Source organism: Rattus norvegicus, chromosome 1, assembly GCF_036323735.1.
Source record: "Rattus norvegicus strain BN/NHsdMcwi chromosome 1, GRCr8, whole genome shotgun sequence".
Taxonomy (NCBI): domain Eukaryota; kingdom Metazoa; phylum Chordata; class Mammalia; order Rodentia; family Muridae; genus Rattus; species Rattus norvegicus.
Genome location: NC_086019.1, coordinates 84,433,722 through 84,454,249, shown reverse-complemented (window position 1 = coordinate 84,454,249; position 20,528 = coordinate 84,433,722). Strand labels below are relative to the sequence as shown.

At 36.1% G+C, this 20,528-nt stretch overlaps 1 protein-coding gene and 1 pseudogene across 1 annotated transcript in view; both read left to right on the top strand.

The window, feature by feature from the left end:
* Ncl-ps3 (nucleolin, pseudogene 3) overlaps positions 1 to 20,528 on the top strand; it is a 415,248-nt pseudogene that overhangs the window by 81,609 nt on the left and 313,111 nt on the right.
* The window catches only part of LOC134485278 (alcohol sulfotransferase-like), an 80,133-nt gene that overhangs the window by 56,410 nt on the left and 3,195 nt on the right, over positions 1 to 20,528 (top strand). The window contains exons 4-5 of the mRNA XM_063281053.1: positions 11,613 to 11,707; positions 16,305 to 16,482. Coding sequence (XP_063137123.1) covers positions 11,613 to 11,707; positions 16,305 to 16,482 — 273 coding nt within the window. The remainder of the gene's footprint in view (positions 1 to 11,612; positions 11,708 to 16,304; positions 16,483 to 20,528) is intronic.

The window sequence follows — 20,528 nt, the reverse complement described above, 5'->3', positions numbered from 1 at the left end:
AGATGACCAGGTGTTTTTTTCTTTGAGTTTGTTTATATAATAGATTACATTGAAAGATTCTTGTATATTGAACCATCCCTGCATCCCAAGCATAAAGCCTACATGTTCACGGTGAATGATCATTATGATGTATTCAGGAATTTTATTTGCAAGAATTTTAATGATATTTCTTCATCAATATTCAGAATGGAAATTGGTCTGAAGTCTCTTTCTTTGTTGGGTCTTTGTGAGCTTTAGGTATTAGTGTAAATGTGACTTCATTGCATTTATTAGGTAGTATTCCTTCTGTTTCTATTTTATGTAATACTTTGAAAAATATTGATAATATATCTTCTTTGAATGTCTGATAGAACTCTGCGTTAAAACAATCTGGTCCTGATAATTTCTTGGTTGAGAGACTTTTAATGATTGCTTCTATTTCCTTAGGAAATAATTTAGATTGTTTATCTGCTCCTGATTAACTTTGATAACTGTTCAGTTTCAGTTTTGTTGAGTATAGACTTTTGTAGTAGGATCTGATTATTTTTATTTATCTCAATGTACTAGCTGTTGGTTTTGTTGATTCTTTGTATAGTTCTTTTGTTTCTACTAGGTTGATTTTAGCTCTGAGTTTGTTATTTCTTGCCATCTACTTCTATTTGCATGTATTTGTTCCTTTTCGTTCTAGAGCTTTCAGGTGTGCTGTCAAGCTGTTAGAATATGCTTTCTCCAGTTTTTTTGCATGCCCTCAGAGCTATCTTCAATATCACTTAAATAAAATCAATTATCCCCCACCAAAAGCAAACAGACTTAGAACTTTTCTTGATGTTGATTTTTTATCCTTTTTAGACTGTACACACACATTATATGGGGACATGAAACTTGCTATGGTTTTAACCCATTCTGTAGCCTGCATCTATACATGATTAATGTGTTTCATTGGACTATAGATGCCTTTTGACTTAGCAAGTTTCTACTTCTCCATTATTGGCATGGATTTCTGAGTGGAATGAGTCTTATTCAGAAAATCCTTCCTGTGCCTCTATACTACTATTTCCCTCAACACTTTCTTAGATTTTGAGTCTGCCTTTGAGGTTCGTGATCCAGGTGGGATTGATTCGTGTGTGTGTGTCTGTGTGTGTGTGTCTGTGTCTGTGTCTCTGTCTGTCTGTTTGTGTCTGTTGGTGTCTCTAGGTTTGCACACTCACTCTTCTACATATAGCATTCCAGTTTCCCAAGAACCATTTACCGAAGCTCTTGTTTTTCAAATGTATACTTCGGTCATTTTGTCAAACATAAGGAGCCTATAGTTTTGTGTCTTGCTTTTCTTTTCCGTTTATTTCTATGTCTGTTTTTATAGCAGTGGATTGTTGTTTTTAATTACTATATCTCTGTAGTATATCTTGATTTAAGGTACTTTTTTTAAAGATTGGTTTGAGTATATGGGAGATTTTTTGCTTTCATCTGAATTTATTATTGAATTTATTTTTGGAAATTTTATACATGTATAAATTACATTCTGATTACTGAAACCCTTCATCCACACTAATCTCCCTCTGCCTTTATAAATCCCCTTTTCATATAGTTCTCTTTTAAAACCTTCATATCTCTATTTGTGATCCAGTATTATAACCATTATTAGGATCATCTGTGAGACTGTGGGTTGAAGCACTCATTCAAACCTAGTAGGAGCATCAGTTGGTATACAACTGAAGACCACGACTTCCTACCACCCAGAATCTTTCAGTATCTAGCACTTCAGCAGGGAATAGTGATGTTTCATGAGTCTCCTCCCCAATCTATGATTCACTCTTGATGAATGCCAAGTCTTGTGCACACCCATTCCCAACAGCTCGAGATGATTTTAATTGCTACGTTTATTTGCCATGTTCAGAAGACAGCATTATACAGCACTTCTCTTTTAACTCCTACATTTGCTCCACTCTCTCCTGCAATAATCTCTGAGCATTAGAGTGTTGTTGTATAAAGTATCCATTTAGAAATTAGCATTTAGCAAGTCTTAATGAATTTTATGATTTTTTATTAATTCTGTGGATAATGACATTAAAATTTTTATTGGGATCGTGCTGGATCTGTACATTGGCTTTGGTAGGATGGCAGCTTTTTTTAACACTAATTCTCCTAGTCTTTGAACAGAAGAAGATATTTCATGGCTTACTATATGCCTCACCATGTTGAGGTTTTTGTTCTGGAGGATACATCACCATTTTCTTGAATTCATTACCTTTCTATTGTTGTGATAAAAGATAATGAGCAAGGCAACATATAGAAGAAATGCTTTGGGGCTTATGGCTTTAGAGAGATAATGGTATATCATTACTATGGTTGGAAGTATGACACCATTCGAGTGTGCACAGTATTGGAGCAACATTTGAGATCTCAGACATTAATTCATAACCAGGAAACAGAGAGATAACTCAAAATGGTGCCAGTCTTTTAGAACCTTAAATCTCACTTCTAGTGAAAAATTTTCTCCAGCAAGTTCACAGCTTCTAATCTTCCCAAGTCATCCACCAAATGGGCACCTGATATTCAAATGCCTTAAACCTGTACAGGACATCTCTTTAAAGCAAGTACACTGTGTTATGTTTATTCTGGGATACTTTCTTGAGGCATCTGTAAACAGATTTATTTCTCTGTTTTGTTTCTCTATTTGTCATTGGTAGATAGAAAATCTATTAATGTTTATATGTTAATTAATTTTATATTTCGTGACTGTGATAAAAGGCTTTATCAGATCCAAATGTTTTCTGGAAAATTCTGAACTCTTATCAATAGAATTCTATCATCTAAAAGTAAAGGTACTTTGGTATGTAAATAATTCCATTGCATATTGCATATTGATATTGCATATTATCCATTACTCATTACATATTTCATATTTATGCTTATATTTATATTTATAATATACATCTCTCTCTCTCTCTCTCTCTCTCTGTGTGTGTGTGTATGTTTATAATATGGTAGTACATGAATGACTATGTAGGCAGATAGAGACATAAGGAAAACTTCTACCATGTGGATTTAAGTCGTCAAATTAGCTGCAAACAACTTTTCCTCTTGAGCCATTTCACTACCCTTTGAGGTGTTCATAAATTTGGTTAGAAAGCATTTTTCAATTTACTTTTCAATGGGATATTTTGTATATTTACATTTCAAATGTTATCCCCTTTCCTAGTTTCCCTTCTGCAAAATCTCTATTTCACTCCTCCTATCCCTGTTTCAATGAGGGTGCTCCCCACCCACTTACCAACTCCCACTTCACTGCCCTGGCATTTCCCTACACTGGGGCATCTGGGCTTCAGAGGATCAAGAGCCTGTCACCCCTTTGATGCCAGAATTGTTTTTGGTGGTTTTGGTGTCTCTATATGGGATGGATCCCTAGGTGTGGCAGTCTTCGAATGGCCTTTCAGTCAGTTTCTGTTCCATACATTGTCCCTGTATTTCTTTAGACAAAAGCAATTCTAGGTTAAAAATTTGGAGATGAGTAGGTTGCCACAGCATCCAACCAGTTTCCTTGCCTAACCTCTGAATATGGTCAATACAGGTTCTCCCTCCCCTTCATTGGGCATTTCAGCTAATCTCATCCCCATTGTGTCCTGGGAGCCTCTTGATTTCCTGGCACCTGGGACTTTTTGGTGGCTACCCACAGTTTCCCATCTCCATTGATATACACCTCTGTCCAACTTAATGACCTTCTGTATATAATCCACATCTCCTCTCATACATGATTGTGCCCCCATTTCCCCTGCCCCTCCTCTCTTCATTCCAGGTCTTTCCTACCACCTGCCTCCTGTGAGTATTTTGTTCCTCCTTCTTAAAAAGACTGCAGCATCCACACTTTGGTCTTTCTTTTTCTTGAGGTTCATATGGTCTATCAATTGTAACTTAGCTATTCTGAACTATTTGTCTAATATCCACTTATCAGTGAATACATACTATGCGTGTTCTTTTGTGTTTGGTTTGCCTCATTCAGGAATATTTTTTCTAGTTCCACCTGTTTGCCTAGAAATTTCATGAAGTCATTGTTTTCATTAGCTGAGTAGTACTCTATTGTGCAAATGTACCACACTACCGGTATTCACCCTCTGTTCAAGGACATCTGATTTCTTTTCAGCCTCTCTCTATTATAAATAAGGATGATATGCACATAGTGGAGCATGTGTCCTTGTAATATATGGGGCATATTTTGGGTATATGCCCCGTAGTGGTATAGATTGGTCCTCTGATAATACTGTGTCCAATTTTCTTTGGAACCAGCAGACTGATTTCCAGAGTGGTTGTACCAGCTGTAATCCCACCTACAATTAAGAAGTCTTTCTCTTTCTCCACATCCTTGTTTGCATCTTCTGTCACCTGAGTTTTTCATCTTAGCCATATTGATTGGTGTAAGGTAGACTCTCAGGGATATTTTTTCATTGAAAAATTTCCCATCCATGTTCATCATAGATTTTGTTCTACCCTTTTCTTTTTTGTTGAATATTTGTCTGATTTTGTATCTAGGTAATGTTTTAGAAAAACACTTTAGTTATGTGCCTTCTATTCCTTTTTTATGGAATTGTTTAAGAACCATAATGCTCTCTGAATGAATGTCTGGTAAAATTCACATGGAAATTATGTTAACATTTGAAAATGTTTTGCTTATTTTAAGCCTGTTCATATTTTGAGGTTTATTTTGTTTGATTGTGTAAGTGTTCTCCCTGCATATATGTGTGTTTGCTTTAGGTATCAGGTATCTAGGTTTCAATAATTTATTGTGAGCTTCCAGATGAGTACTGGAAAATGATTCCTTGTCCTATAGAAGAACAGTGAATCCTTTTAACAGCCAAGCCACGTTCCATCTGTAATGGCTTAATTGTATTAAATGTTTTAGAATTTTCATTTTGGTAGGTTTTGTGTATGTAGAAACTCATCCATAACTTTTAGTTTTTAGGTTTAGTGGCATGATTTTCAAGGTAAACTCTAAAAAATTTCTGAATTTCATTTCTCCCTGTCATAATAACTCACCTTCAGTTTCTAATTGTATTAATTTTGGTGTTTGTTATTTCTTCTGGTTAGGTTAGGTAAGATTTGATCAATATTGATTATATTTTGAAGGAAAAAACATGTTTCATCAAGTCCCTATATTGGTTTTCTTTTTGCTCCTGTTTCCTTTTCTCTAATTTCTACACTGTTGTCACTGTTATCTTTCCACCTAATAAGTTTGGTATTTGCTTTTTTTCTCTTTCCAGAATCTGAAAATGAATCATAGCAGTTTCTTTGGTTTCTTAAGGGAGGTATTTTGAGCTTTAAATTTCTGTCTTAGGCAATTTTTTATTGTATCCCATAGGATAAAATTCGTTTTGTTTTCATCTTTATTTGTCTGTAAGAGTCTTTTTGTTCTTGACTTCTTCAAGGACTCATTTATTACTCAGTTGTGAGTACTTATATCTCTATGAGTTTGTTTGCATTCTGGAATTTCTCTTTTTATTTATTTGTAGTCATTTCATTGTTGTTAGGTAGAATATTAGAAATCATTTTGACTTATGTTGGTTAAGATATTTTATTTTGTGCTAAAAAATATCTATTTTAGTGATATTTCCATGAGCTGTTGAGAAAAATTTGTATTCTGTTCTGTTTAGATATAGTGTTCTATAAATATTTCTTAAGCCTGGGACATCATTTAATTGTGTTTTTTAAAGGGGATAATATTCAGAGTGAGACTACTATTTGTGATTTTATATTTTATATTCTCTGTGTAGAAGTGGGTTGATCTGCTATTAGAATTGCAATGACCTCAGCATGCATTAATCAATACAAAGTTATGTTTAACATTTCTCACCAGATTTTGATTCAAGTCTGTTGTGTCAGGTTAAATCAGCAACATTTGCTTGCATTCTGGTTCCATTTGCGTGGAACACTTTGTTTGATCATGTCATTATAAGGTCCCATCTATCTCTTATGATAGCATGCAGCAAATATATACTTCTTACTTTTTAATTTCTTTATTAGATATAATTCTTTACTTACATTTCAAATGGTAATCCCTTTCCCGGTTTCCTTTCCATAAGCCCGCATCCCCACCGCCTCTCTCATACAGGTGTTCCCCCATCCACTTCCCTTACTGCCCCCAAACATTCCGTTGCACCAAGGGCTTTGCCTGCCACTGGTGCCCCAACAAGGCTATTCTCTGCTACATATGCAGTTGGAGCCCTGGGCCAGTCCATGTATAGTCTTTCAGTAGTTGTTTAGTCCCTAGAAGCTCTGGTTGGTTGGCATTGCTGTTCTTATGGGGTTGCAAGTACCATCAGCTCTTTCAGTCCTTCCTCTAATTCCACTAAACGGCATGCTCTTCTCAGTTCAGTGATTTGCTGCTAGCATTGACCCCTGCACTGAGTATGCTCTGGATGTGTCTCTCAGGAGAGCTTTATATCTGGCCCCTTTCAGCATGTACTTTTTAGCTTCACCAATCTTATCTAGTTTTGGTGGCTGTATCTATATGAGCCACATGTGGGTCAGGCTCTGAATGGTCATTTCTTTCATCACTGCTATAAGCTTTGCTTCCATATCTTCTCCTATGGATAATTTCCCCCTTTCAGGAAGAATTGGGAGCATCCACATTTTGGTCATCCTTCTTCTTGAACTCCCTGTTGTCTGTGGATTTCATGTTTGATAATTGAAGATTTTGGGCTAATATCCACTTATCAATGAATGCATAACAAGTGTGTTTTTCTGTGATTGGGTTTCCTCATTCAAGATGATATTTTCTAGTTCATTGCATTTACTTATGAATTTCATGAAGTCACTGTTTTTAATGGCTGAAATACTCCATTTTGCAGATGTACCATATTTTTTGAATCCATTCCTCTGTTGATGGACATCTGGGTTCTTTGTAGCTTCTAGCTATTATAAATAAGGTTATTGTGAACTTAGTGGAGCATGTGTCTTTGTTGTATGTTGGAGCAACTTTTAGGTATATACCCAGGAGAGGTATGGTTGGGTCTTCAGGTAATGGAATGTCCAATTTTCTGAGGAACCTCCAGACTGATTTCCAGAGTGGTTGTACCAGTTTGCAATCCCACCAACAATGGAAGAGTGATCCTCCTTCTCCACATCCTCACTAGCCTCTGCTGTCATCTGAGTTTTTATCTTAGCCATTCTGACTGGTGTGAGGTAGAATCTCAGGGTTGTTTTGATTTCCATTTCCCTGATGAGTAAGGATGTTGACCATTTTTTTTAGGTGCTTTTCAGCCGTTCGATAATTCTCAGCTGAAATTTTTGGTTGGTAGTCTTTTAATAACTTCTTCTATTTCTTAGGGAGTTATGGGTTTCTTTAGATGGTTTATCTGTTCCTGACTTAACTTTGGTACATGGTATCTGTCTAGAAAATTGTTCATTTCCTCCAGATTTTCCAGTTTTGTTGAATATAGGCTTTTATAATAGGATCTGATGATTTTTTAATGTCCTCAAATTCTGTTGTTATGTCTCCCTTTTCACTTCTGATTTTGTTAATTTGGATACACTCTCTGTGACCTCTGGTTAATCTGGTTAAGGGTTTATCTATCTTGTTGCTTTTGGATGCAATCTATAAGCCTGTGTCTTTTGATTATAGATTTTACATTAATGAAATATTATCATTGAATGGTGCCTATTTTTTCAATATATTCATATTTGTTTGGATTATAAGAGACAGCAGAAATCCAGTCTCTAAAAAAGTCTTTTGAAAACATAATATGTAGTATGTGCCTTTTCAATATAACTGTGGTACAATAAAAAAAATCCATCTCTCCCCTTTTCTTTTCTTTTTCAAATTGAATATTATTTTATTTGTATTTCACATGTTATCCTCTTCCACAGTTTCCTGTCCATAAACTCCCTGCTCCTTCTCCCTCCCCTTTGTTCTATGAGAGTTCCCCCCCATCCACACACTCCTTTCCACCTCCTCATCCAGATGTTCCCCTACACTGGGGGATTCAACCTAGGCAGGGTCAAGGACTTGCCCAGGGGAGACCAACTAGGCCATCCTCAGCTACATATGCAGGTACGTTCATGGATCTGTCCATGTGTACTCTTTGGATGGTGGTTTATTCCTTTGGATCTCTGGTTGGTTGGTATAGTTGTTCTTATGGGTTTGCAATCCCATTCAGCTCTTTCAATCCTTTCCATAACTCCTCCATTGTGAATTGTATCTTGAGTAATCTGAGTTTTGGGCTGATGTTCCCTTATCATTGAATATATACCATGTGTGGGTTTTTTTTTTTTGTGATTGTATTACTTCACTCGGTATGATATTTTCTAGTTCCATCCATTTTCCTAAAATTTCATGAAGTCATTGTTTGAATAGCTGACTATTATGATATCTATTAATGCCTTTCATTTTGATTATTTTGTCAAGTTACTGAACCTGGTCTTTTATGTCTTATTCAACTATTGGTCTAGTTTGGTTTTTAGTTTTTCTGATAAAATACTGTTACCAGAAGAAACTGAGGAGCAGAAAGTGCTTATCTGATTTATACTTTCAGGTATAACATCTACCTACTGGTGACAGTATTTCGAGAAGGAATTGAAGTGAAACCTGTTTACAAATCTGCATACTGAATTACTCAGTGTCTCACTCTCAGTTAGTTTTCTCATACAGAACAGGTCCACGTTTATGCTGTAAGCCATACCACCTTAGTGATAAATAAAGACAATCTATCAAATACACAGCCACATGACAATATGATGGAGGCTTAACTGAGACTCGAAGGTTACATGCTGGGATGTACATTTAGTTTGTAGAACAGACGTGGTGACTATTAATTCATTTCACATATTTTACAAAATACAGCTTTTTGATTTCTTCTTCAGTTAGGTCAGACAACACTGTTAGGCATAGTACTCTTACTTGTAGTGGTTACCTTTTTAGAACTCGAAATGAAGATTTCCAGCCTTTCTACCTCTAAAATTGTAGTTGGTGATGTTTTAAAGATTTATAATATGACTTGGTGCCTTTTATCTTTACGTGTGTATGTTAATCGTGAAGTATGAATTACTCACAGTGGGCAGGAGTACATCAGATTGTGTACAAATGAAGTTACAGAAGATAGTAAGTCACAATGTTGGTAGTGGGGACTGAACAAAGATATTCTGTGGGAGTAACAAGTGCTTTTAACTCCTGAGCCATCTCTGAAGTCCTATCATTTTAAAAATCATCCATTCCAATTAATACTGCCTACATAATTTTGGATGTATGAATATCAAGTGGAGTTGTATAAACTCTCATAAAGTGAGCTGACTCTATTAAGGAAGTTATCAATCACTAGTAGCTCTAGGTGGCACATCATGACCAATCTCTTGCTTCACAATGGGACTAAGTCTGGCTTAAACTTCAGATCATATACACATTGCCACAACTGCTGAGCTCATATGTCAAACTGCCATGAAGTATCCAGAAAACACTGTTTTAGAAATTCATATACCACGTCTTCCTCTAGAGTATGTCTCATCCCCATTCAAGTTGATACCTGAAGCATGGAGAAAAAGGTTTAATATAGAAGCCCTATTTAGTTCTCACCATTCAAAAGTCTCTTATTGTCTGTACATTTAAGAGCTATAGGTCTATAAATTAATCACCGTTCACTACATGGATAAACTTTTCTGATGGTGAATGAGAAATGAAGTAGTCTATAATGAAAACTCATAATGAGTTGGTTTCTGAAGAATTTTTTTAAAAAGCCTATTCTTAGAATTAATAGGTTCTAGATATTAGAAATGGTGTCCTTCAGAAGTAAGTTGGATTAGTATCAAATGTTGGCTCGTCTTTCCTGAATTGTCTGCTGTTAGAATTTCAGTTAGAAAAGTAGTAGATCTTCCTACTACTTTTGTTTGTTCTTGATTTATTTTCATAAATTTTGTGTTTTTACATATTTTCAATCTTTGTAAATTTAAAAAGTAAATATAACTTGTTCTACTAAATTTGCCAGTATGCACTCCAGTATGCTATATATTCCCCAGTAAATCTATACCACAACTTAAACTTTTTTCAAAAAGTACAACACACTCAAGCTAATTTGTGTTGCTCAAATATACATGGATGTGGTGCCATCCATGTGGGCATGAGAAACCTAAGTGTGGTCCTATACCAAAAGGGTGTGGGAGTCTTTCTCATCTAGCAGTTGTAAACTGCAAATAGATATTCAATCGGGAGTGGGGTCTCAGGACACACTCCCCCATCCATCTTGGGATAAAATCAGGCTTTATGTTATGTAGTTTTTCAATAGGCAAACATTGATGATATGACAACATGAACATAACAGCCAATTTATATTCAGAGGACAATATTCACTCTGGACACTTTTATAGCACTTCACTCCATTCTCTAGCTTTTACTTTCTAATTCCGGCTCCATAATATTTCCTGAGCCTTGCCTAGGGGATAAGAGAAATCATATCAGTGACTTCGAACTCACAATTATTCTGTACATTTTGATCACTTAATAGCCCCTGCATTAACTAATGCCACCTGCAAAAATTAATCTCTAACAAATGTAAAGAACAGCACAAATCCATAGGTATAAATACAAATATTTGAAGGTAGTTTGACAGTATGACCATTCAGTAAAATGGCAATAGGAACTCTACTTTGGAATTATGATATCTCCAGCCATGGGGTCATGACCAGGTTTATAGTACCAGGGATGTGTTTAACACCGCCCCCCCCCAAGTATCCATCCTCAAATCCAATCAGACATCATTTCAGTTACTGCAAAACAATTTTATTATTATTGCACTACTATGCACATCTGGCTTGGCATATATGTGTTGTAGAATGTGAGACAAATGTAGGATAAGAGCATTATGTGCAAAATCAGGGGCTTAAATTTGAAAAGTACGATCTGGAAAAGATACCTCACATAGGGAGTTGCAGACATAGTTACGCTGAGTAGAGTGATTCCGTTTGAATTTCTCTGACTCTTGTCTTCCAAACTGGGCAGTGCATCATATATTTCTCATAATTAATAGATCAGCCTCTAGCACATATACTGTTTATTCTAAAACATGATAAGCATTCTCTCTCTCTCTCTCTCTCTCTCTCTCTCTCTCTCTCTCTTATACAAACACATACACACACACACAAGCACACACACACACATGCCTTATTACCTTCAACTGACATCATATAGCCTTGATTCATACCTCCATAAAATTTCACCATTAGGTTGCTGCTTTGGTGGAAATCTTTCTTTCCAACCCCATATAACATAACATTTTCCCATCTCTGTCATCACATCTTTCTGTCTTCCTAGTGCACCTCATCATGAAGCATAAGCTAACAGGAATACCCTCTCAATTCCAGTATTGGTGTGATAGATTTCTCCAAGTACACACTCCTGTCCTTGTAGCTTGACAGTAGGATATCTCCTCCTGTCATCAGTGATTTATCTGTATGGTGATGATTTTGTTAATGATCCTGATTTTACAACTTCTCTATATGTGTATTTGCCTCAAACACCATGTTTAATTCTATAAATACAGAGTAGTTCAATTTTTCTTAGTGAAGATTTTTGCTGCTGCTTTCACAAAAGTGAAGAAAGTCAAGCAGACCCTGTGTTAAGGCTTTATAACTGACAATTTACTTCTCCCTGAACACAGTTGCATATGGATCATGGTTTGAGCACATCCGTGGCTGGCTGTCTATGAGAGAATGGGACAACTTCTTGGTACTGTACTATGAAGACATGAAAAAGGTGAGCATCCATCTTACAATCACCACACAATTAAGAGCTAGACTCTAGCAATGAAAAAAGGTTACTGAGAACTGTGATTTTTCTTGTTCGTTTTGACTTTTTCAAAATTATCTTGTATTAATTAAAATAACTTTTAAATGTGAATGTATTTGATCATATTCACCCTCTCCCAGAGGCTTTCCAGATGATCTATGCCTCCTTATTCACCCAATTTTAAAGTTTTTCTACAAAACATGTAGTACAAGAACAAGCCTCCCAAATCAAGAAAAGAAAATATAGGAGAATGCAATATAAAATAATGTGCTGAATATTTGTACATGTGTCACAGGCTAGAAAAATTTGAGAGAAGCGAACTTTAATTAAGAAAATGTCTCCATAATATCTAGCTCTAGGCAGTTCTGCAAGCATTACCATAATCATTGATTGAAGGGGAAGGGCCCAACCCTCACAGGAGCTGTCATCCATGAGTTCTTTAAGAAAATAGGGTATACGTAGTATGGTAAAGGAGGCAGCAGGCAGCATGCTTCTATTGCCTAAGCATCATTTCCAACCACAAGGTTCCTGCACATTTTAACATCTTGTCCTGACATCCTGCAATGATGTATAATAGTGATATGTAAGTTCAAGTGAAATGAGATGTGATAAAAGAAAAACTATCATATAGAAATTAGAACAGTCAAAACAACAAAACTAATAGAATCTAATTAAAAGTACTAGGATCCAAGGTCCACACATTCACTCACTCAGGAATCTCGCGAAAACACTAAACTTGAGACAATGTTATAGACAGAGAGTATGTGGGATAGACACACCCAAGCTCTGTTCATGCTGCTTCCCTCTCCGTTAGTCCATACCACTTTGTGCTCTCAATTTTCTCTTTCTTTAACAATCTATTATGCCTTTCTTTTGCAGGGTTCCCTGATCTCTGAAAAGAGGGATTTGATAGAGATGTCCATTTAGGGTGTCTCACACTATTTAATTATTTATTATTTAATTTATTGCTGTAGGTTTCTATATTTGTCCCCGTTTGCTGCAAGAGAAAGTTTCTTTGATGATGCTTAAGCAAGGCACTGTTCAATGCATATAGGATAAAATAATGAGGAGTCATTTTACTACTTTTTTTTTCTTTTTAAGATCAATATTTTGTTCTACCACAGGGCCCTGGGCTGTCTAGTCTCAGGTCCATGGTTACCCATGTAGTTTATGATACAGACTCCATATCATGGAATGGGAATTAATTAAAATCAGTTATTGGTTTTATATTCCCATAAGCTTTGAGCCACCACTGACCTAACTTATCTCACAAGTAGTACAGCAGTATCAATAGAAGGATTTGTGTCCAGCTTGGTTTATATTTCTCTTTGTGAGCAGGCAAAGTGCCTTTCTGTACTAAAGGGACACTAGGATGTAAGGGTGGATGTTCTCTCTAGGGACCAACTTCACATTCATTTATTTGTATAGGTGTTGTCTTTATCAATTGGAGACTTGCTGTCAGTTTGTTGAGAGCAATTTCTAATCTTATCAACAGTCTGTTTTATTTTTTATCTTTGGTTGTTGTTGTTGATGGTGATTCGAGGGGATCCATTTAGACATCAGCACAATTAGATGTAACACAATCCTAATACTGGAATTTTTCATTCACTCATTCTCTTTCTTTGGAACAAGAGATGGCCATTATTTGGTGATTTCACTTTGAACACTTTCATATATGCATAGATTTTAGGAAGTTTCCACTGTTTTAGGTTTCAATTCTACCTCCCAAATGTCTCTTAATTTTACCTGTCTTTCCACATACTCCGTTTCAAAACCCCCTCTCCCTTCCCCTTTCCCACTTGATTCCTAAATTCTAGCTCTTGAACATGCTTTCATAGTTTGTTCTGTATATTTAATTTTTGAATTATTATGTGCTCAGGGAACTTTTTTCCTGGTCCAATCTACTTGGTGTTCTGTATGCTTCATGAATGTTGATAGGCATCTCTTTCTTCAGGTTAGTACTTTAGGCTTTATACTGGCTGGTTTTGTGTATTAATTTGAAACAAGCTGGAATTATAACAAATTTTAATGACTCCCTTAAGGAAATGCCTCCATGAGATCCAGCTGTAAGGTATTTATCAATCCGTGATTATTGTGGGTGGACCCTTGTGCGTGGTACCAATCCTGGGCTGGTACTCATGGTTTCTGTAAGAAACCAAGCTGAACAAGCCAGGGGAAGCAAGCCTGTAAGTAACATCCTTTCATGGCCTCTGTATCAGCTCCTGCTTCTTGACCTGCAGATGTTCCACTCTTGACTTCCTTTGGTAATGAAATATAAATTGAATATACCCTTCTCTCCCAAATTTACTCCTTGGTCATGATTTTGTGCAGGAATAGACACTGTGACTAAGACAGGCATCTTAGTTTAGGAAGATAATTAGTTTAGGTGCTGATAGCTTGTCTTGTCTTTATTGGGTGGGAGTTTTGTTTCCTGGTTTCTGTTTCACTCTGGTTATTAAGATAATGGGGTAGATTTATTTATTCTGTAGAAACTAAATTGCAGTACCAGATTTCAGTGTGTGTGAGTCATGGGACCTCAGAGTTAGGCATATATATGTACTGGACTCAATAGAGGGACTACACAAGAGGGAATACAGCAAGATATTCCACCAGGATCTGTTTAGTATATCTCCAAGAAGTGGGGTCAGAGAGTGAGGAGAGGCCACAGAAGTAGGTTTGATAAAATGGTGGGGATGAGACTCACAGAATCGATTTGAAGAACGTTCAGGGAAATGAAGATGTGAAGTGGACACCTAATTGCTTCCCTGACCATAATTGGGTGTAGCTTCCTTGGGAGTCCATTCTGGAGTTGAGGGCTGGGGCAAAGCAATTCTCTTAACAAAGTTTTGTGTTTTGCTGCAGAGATAAGTAGGTGTCTGTGTCATTGGACTTAAGACATGTTGGGAGAAGTGAAAGATTTATCTGTAGATAGTCTACCTGTTTCTATAACCAGAGTATTCTGCTAATTTCCAGGAAGTGTTGAACTTGGGATCTGGAATAATGCAATAAGTGGAGGGCATAATTTTAGAAGGGAATGGTCTTTGGATCCACTAGAGAAGGAAAGTGTTGTCACGTTGTTTTTTTTTTTGTTATTTTTTTTTCTTTTTGTGTTTTGGATTGTTTTTGTTTTGTTTTGTTTATTTTGTCCTTTTTTGTTTTCCTTTTTTCTGCAGAACTGAGGATGAGACTTGGGCATGGGGTCTAGAAAAGCAGAGGGAAAGGTGAAGGTCTGCTGTCACCCTATCTGTTTCACTGAAAGGGTTGAGAAAAGTAATTATTGATAAAAAAGTACAACCATACAAAAAAAAACAAAACATGAAATTATCATAAAATAATTTGACCTCTTATTTTTCTCTCTCAGGAATCAGGAAGATTACATGTAAAAAAGAATTTTCATTACAGTCATTTTCTTATATCTAGAATCTTTTACTTAATCATCATGAAATTAAGTTTTCCCAAGGAAGCATCACTACTTAGCTGTCTGCTACACAGTAGTGCATATCCCCATTAGCCTCCTTTTTGACCATTCAACATTCTTTTCAGTTATTGTCATGATTGTTTTCTTTTGTATGAAATATTAAGTGGAACTGTGATAAATATATAAAAACAAGTTTTAAACCAAGAAATCTTCATGGCTCCATTCAAAGCACAACTTTTAATGTTCAAAGATTTTTATTTTTAATGCCTATCTCCTGCAAATAAACCCATTGCAGTAGTGCACAGATATTATTGTGAAAATTAGAGATTTGATATAAAAAATGTTAAATTTGATGCCCACCTGAGCTGCAACCTGAGAAACTTACTCAAAACGAAATCTCTCAGAATTACCCCAAGTAATTAATATTGACAATATTTTATGTAACTTCTTTAAAGCAGTATTGTTTACACTTAGCCTAAGCAAACAGTATTATGTGGCATAAACACTAAACTATGTCTAAGTCTTTGTACGCGTCCCTCCATTTGCCTTGATCATTGTCTAGCAGTATTTTATTAAGGTTCCTTAAATATCCCAGGGCAGGTTAGGTACAGTTGTATATACTTTCCATGCCAGGACTTGAAAGGAAAAAGCCAGTTAGATGTATCACTTATCTCTTTGAGCTTGAAGTACACTGGTCTCCATAGCAACTTCCACTGCATAAGACAAAACTCCATATTGAGGCAGTGTCTTAAAAAAATCTCAGTATACTTAGTGAGTTTATCAGCACGAATATTTTACAATGGCACTATGGAGATGGAGGTACAAGTGGCTGAAGTTCAATGTCTTTATTCTCTACAAAGCAAGTTTAAGTTTAACCTTGGTTCTATGATAACATAGCTCTAATATTTTTCCCTCCCTAAAAAGAAACAACATCCTTTGTCATTTTTCAATATATACATGTTTTTTATGTATTACCTGACTTTATTCCATATTGTTTTTAGCCTAAATCCCATTCATGCTCTCTCATTTATTGATGCCCCTTCTTTGCATCCATTTTCTCATTCTCCATTTACAGACTTCTTCTTCACATCGGTTATCTCAGAGCTTTCTGTTTATCACCTTCATTTCTGTTTCTTCTACTTTCAGGATACAATGGGATCCATAAAGAAGATATGTGACTTCCTGGGGAAAAAATTAGAGCCAGATGAGCTGAATTTGGTCCTCAAGTATAGTTCCTTCCAAGTCGTGAAAGAAAACAACATGTCCAATTATAGCCTCATGGAGAAGGAACTGATTCTTACTGGTTTTACTTTCATGAGAAAAGGTAATGAGATTGTCTCTCTTCAAAATATGTCAGAAAACATTAAGAACTTTTTGTGAAAAAGAATCTCTATGAAAGTGTTTGAAATGTACAAATAATCACTGTTCACCACTGATAGCTTCTCACAAATATTACAGATGAATAATTTTATGGAGAAGATGGTGGCATCAAACACTGTGAAAAGTTGATTTTTTCTGGGAGATGACCTTGGGATTGACGATAGGTCATGTTCATTAACTTTAGTGAAAAAAAAATGGTAAAGTAGTCATGTTTGTATTGGGTATTGTAAAGTTCACTTTATTACAATCATAAACTCTAAAATATAAAAAATGCAATAGAGTAGACCAAATGTATCAAGGATGATAAATACAGAATGATAAAAATTACATTAACACCTGGAAAAGATGTTGAAGAGTACAATAGTGCAACCCTATAATAGGGCAGAGTAGACAAGAAAAAGACTAAGAAAATTCTCTAGGGTTAAAATCTGATGGTTTCAATTTATGTGTTGAGTACTCTGTTTGTGTCAGAAGAGGGCATGAAATTTCATTACAGATGCTTGTGAGCCATCATGTGGTGACTTTGAATTAAACTCAGGAACTCAAGAAAAGTAGTCAGTGCTCATAACACCTTAACAATCTCAGCAGCCTCTTTCTTAAATGGAGGAAAACTTGGAGCAATGTCACTAAGTTCAGAAACTAGACAAGGCTAAACAATCTAACCCTACCTTTTAAATATAGTGCTTCAGGTCCTAGGTTTAGCAATCAGACAACAAAAAGAGGTCAAAGGAATTAAAATTGGAAATGAAGAAGTTAAAACCGTACTAATTGCAGGTGATATGATGGTATATTTAAGTGACAGCAAAAATTCCACCAGAGAATTCGAAAACATGATAAACAACTTCAACAAAGGACTGGATATATCATTAAATTAAACAAAGACATACCCTTCTTCTACTAAAAGGATAAACAGGCAGAGAAAAGAAATTAGGAAAATAACACCCTTTTCAATAGTCACAAATAATATAAAATATCTTGAAGTGACTCTAACCAGGCAACTGAAAATCTTCATGATGAGAACTTCAAGCCTGTGAAAAAGGAAATGGGAGTTCTAAGAAGATAGAAAGATCTGCCATGCTCATGGATTGGCAGGACTAAGATAGTAAAAATGGCTATCTTGATGAAAGAATCTACACATTCAATACAGTCTCCATAAAAATTCCAACTCAATTCTAAAAAAAGATTTAGAAAGATCAATTTTCAAATTCATTTGGAATAAAAAAAAAACAAGGAAAGGAAAATCTATTCACAACAATAAAAGACCTTCTGGGGGAATAAACACCCCTGACCTCATAATTTACTATAGAGCTATCAGGATTAAAAACTGAACTGTATTAGAACAAAGACAGGCAGGCAGATCATGGAATGTAATTGAAGATGCAGAAATGAATCCACAAAACTATTGTCACTTTATCTTTGAAAAAGAAGCTGAAACCCTCCATTGGAACAAAGACAGCCTTTTCAACAAATGAAGGATATCCATATAAAATCAGATACACTGAAACTAATTGAAAAGTAAGAGAGGAAAACCCTCAAACACTTAGGCACAAGGAAAAATTTCCTAAACATTACACCAGTAGCTTATGAGCTGAGATCAAGAATCAACAAATGGGACCTCATAAAATTGCCATTTTCTGTAAGGAAATGAATACTGTCAATAGGACAGAGAGGTAACAAATAAATTGGGAAAAGATCTGTACCAATCTTACATCTGAGAGAGGGCTAATGTCCAATATGCACAAATAACTCAAGAAGTTAGACCCCAGAGAATCAAATAACTCTATTAAAATGGGGTACAGTGCTAAACTAAGAATATTTTACTGAGGAATATGCGATGGCCATGAAGCCACAAATGACATCTCCAATATACTTTGCCATCCAGGAAATGCAAATCAAAACAACCCTGAGATTCCACCTCAAACCAGTCAAGATGGCTAAGGTCAAAACTTCATGAGGCAGTGCATGCTGGTGAGGATGTGGAGAAATAGGAACATTCCACCATTGCTGGTGGGAGTAAAAGCTGGTACAAACACTCTGGAAATCAATCTGGTGGTTCCTCAGAAAATTGGACATAGTACTACATGAAGGTTCAGCTAAACTACTCCTGGGCATATACCCACAAGATGTTCCAATATATAACAAGAACACATTCTCCACTATGTTCATTGCAGCCATATTTATAATATCTAGAAGCTATAAAGAACCAAGATGTCCTTGAACAGATGAATGGATACAGAAAATGAAGTACACTTACATAATGGAGTACTACTCAGCTTATTAAACCAATCATGTCATGGATTTCTTAAGCAAATGGATGGAACTAGAAAATATCTTCCTGAGTGAGGTAACCCAATCACAACAAAAACCCCAAATATGATGCACACTCACTAATAAGTCGATATAAGCCAAAAAGATGAGAATAACAAAGATACAATTCATATGAAGTTTAATAAGAAGGAAGACCTTAGTGTGTCTTATCAAGTCATTCATAGAAGGATGAACATAATATTCAACAGGAGGAAATATGAAGTCAAATTGTGGAGCAGGGACTGAAGGAAATTCCTTCAAGAGACTGCCCCACCTGAGGATTCATCCCGTTTAGAGTCATCAAACCTAGACTTCATTGCAAATGCCAAGAAGTACTTGCTGACAGAAGCCAGATATAGGTGTCTCCTGAGAGCCTATATCTGAGCCTGACAAATACAGAGACAGATTCTCACAACCAGCCATTGGACTGAGAACAGGGTACTTAATGAAGGAGTTAGAGAAAGAATTGAATGAGCGGAACATGCTTGCGTCTCCATAGGAAGAAATACAATATCAACCATCCAGAACCCCCAGAGCTGCCAGGTACTAAACCACCAAAGAGTAAACATGGAAAGACCCATGACTCCAGCTGGATGTCTAGCAGAGGACGGCCTTTTTGGGCTTCAATGGGGGGAGAGGCCTTGGTCCTGTGAAGGCTCAAAGCACTATTATAGGGGAATGTCAATGATGGGAGGCAGGATTGGGTTAGAGGGTAGAGAGGCAGCCTCAAAGAGGCAGGGGGAGGGGCAATGGAATATTGGGTATCTGGAGTGAAAACTGGGAAAAGGGATTACATTAGAAATGTAAATAAAGAAAATATCCAATAAAAAATCTGACAGCATTTGTCAACCTATGTTTGATTACTTTATGTTCATGACCCTTTTCTTTTTTGAATTGTCTCTCCTGGAAAGGGAATTTCATTTCTCTGCATGTCTCTGCCACATCTCTGTCCTGGGAACAGATTGTGTGTGTGTGTGTGTGTGTGTGTGTGTGTGTGTGTGTGTGTGTGTGTGTGTGTCATTTCATAGCTATGCAAATAACGTATGACTTTGCCAGAATGAATCAGACCTTGAGCCTTACCCAGACTTGATTAGGTTTTGATAGGTTAGATGAAACCGAGAGTAGAAGAAAAAGGGTGTTGGATTTAATAAGAAAAAGATATGGATTTAATTTTTTCCATAATTTAAGTGCATCAGCCTTTACCTTCAGTTCTCCTCTGCTTCAGAGTGAGATTTTATACTAGCAAAATAAGAATATCAGGAGTTTTCATAGATAATGAAATCAAATACTTACCAGATTGTATTTAATCTGATACTCTTAGTAACCTCATAATAGGAAAATTTGACACAAAATTAAGCACTATATGTCACCATTCACTACAAGAAAATGGGTATCTATATACTAGATATTAAGGCCCCTGGAAGAATACACTGCTGTTGCCATATTAACTCATACTCCTCCACTGCAGACTCAGTGGAGATATATTTCTCTGCACTAGAACTGAAGGACTCACCTAAAAGAAGTAGTCTGTTCTTAGATTACCTATAATGAATCAGAATTTGGCAGGGGTAAAACAGTATATGAATATAAAATTATGTTATCAAATACCTAAAATATCAAGAAGCTCTGCTAATATCAAAGGAATAAGGAAACTGACAAGCAAAAACTTTAGCGGAGACACAT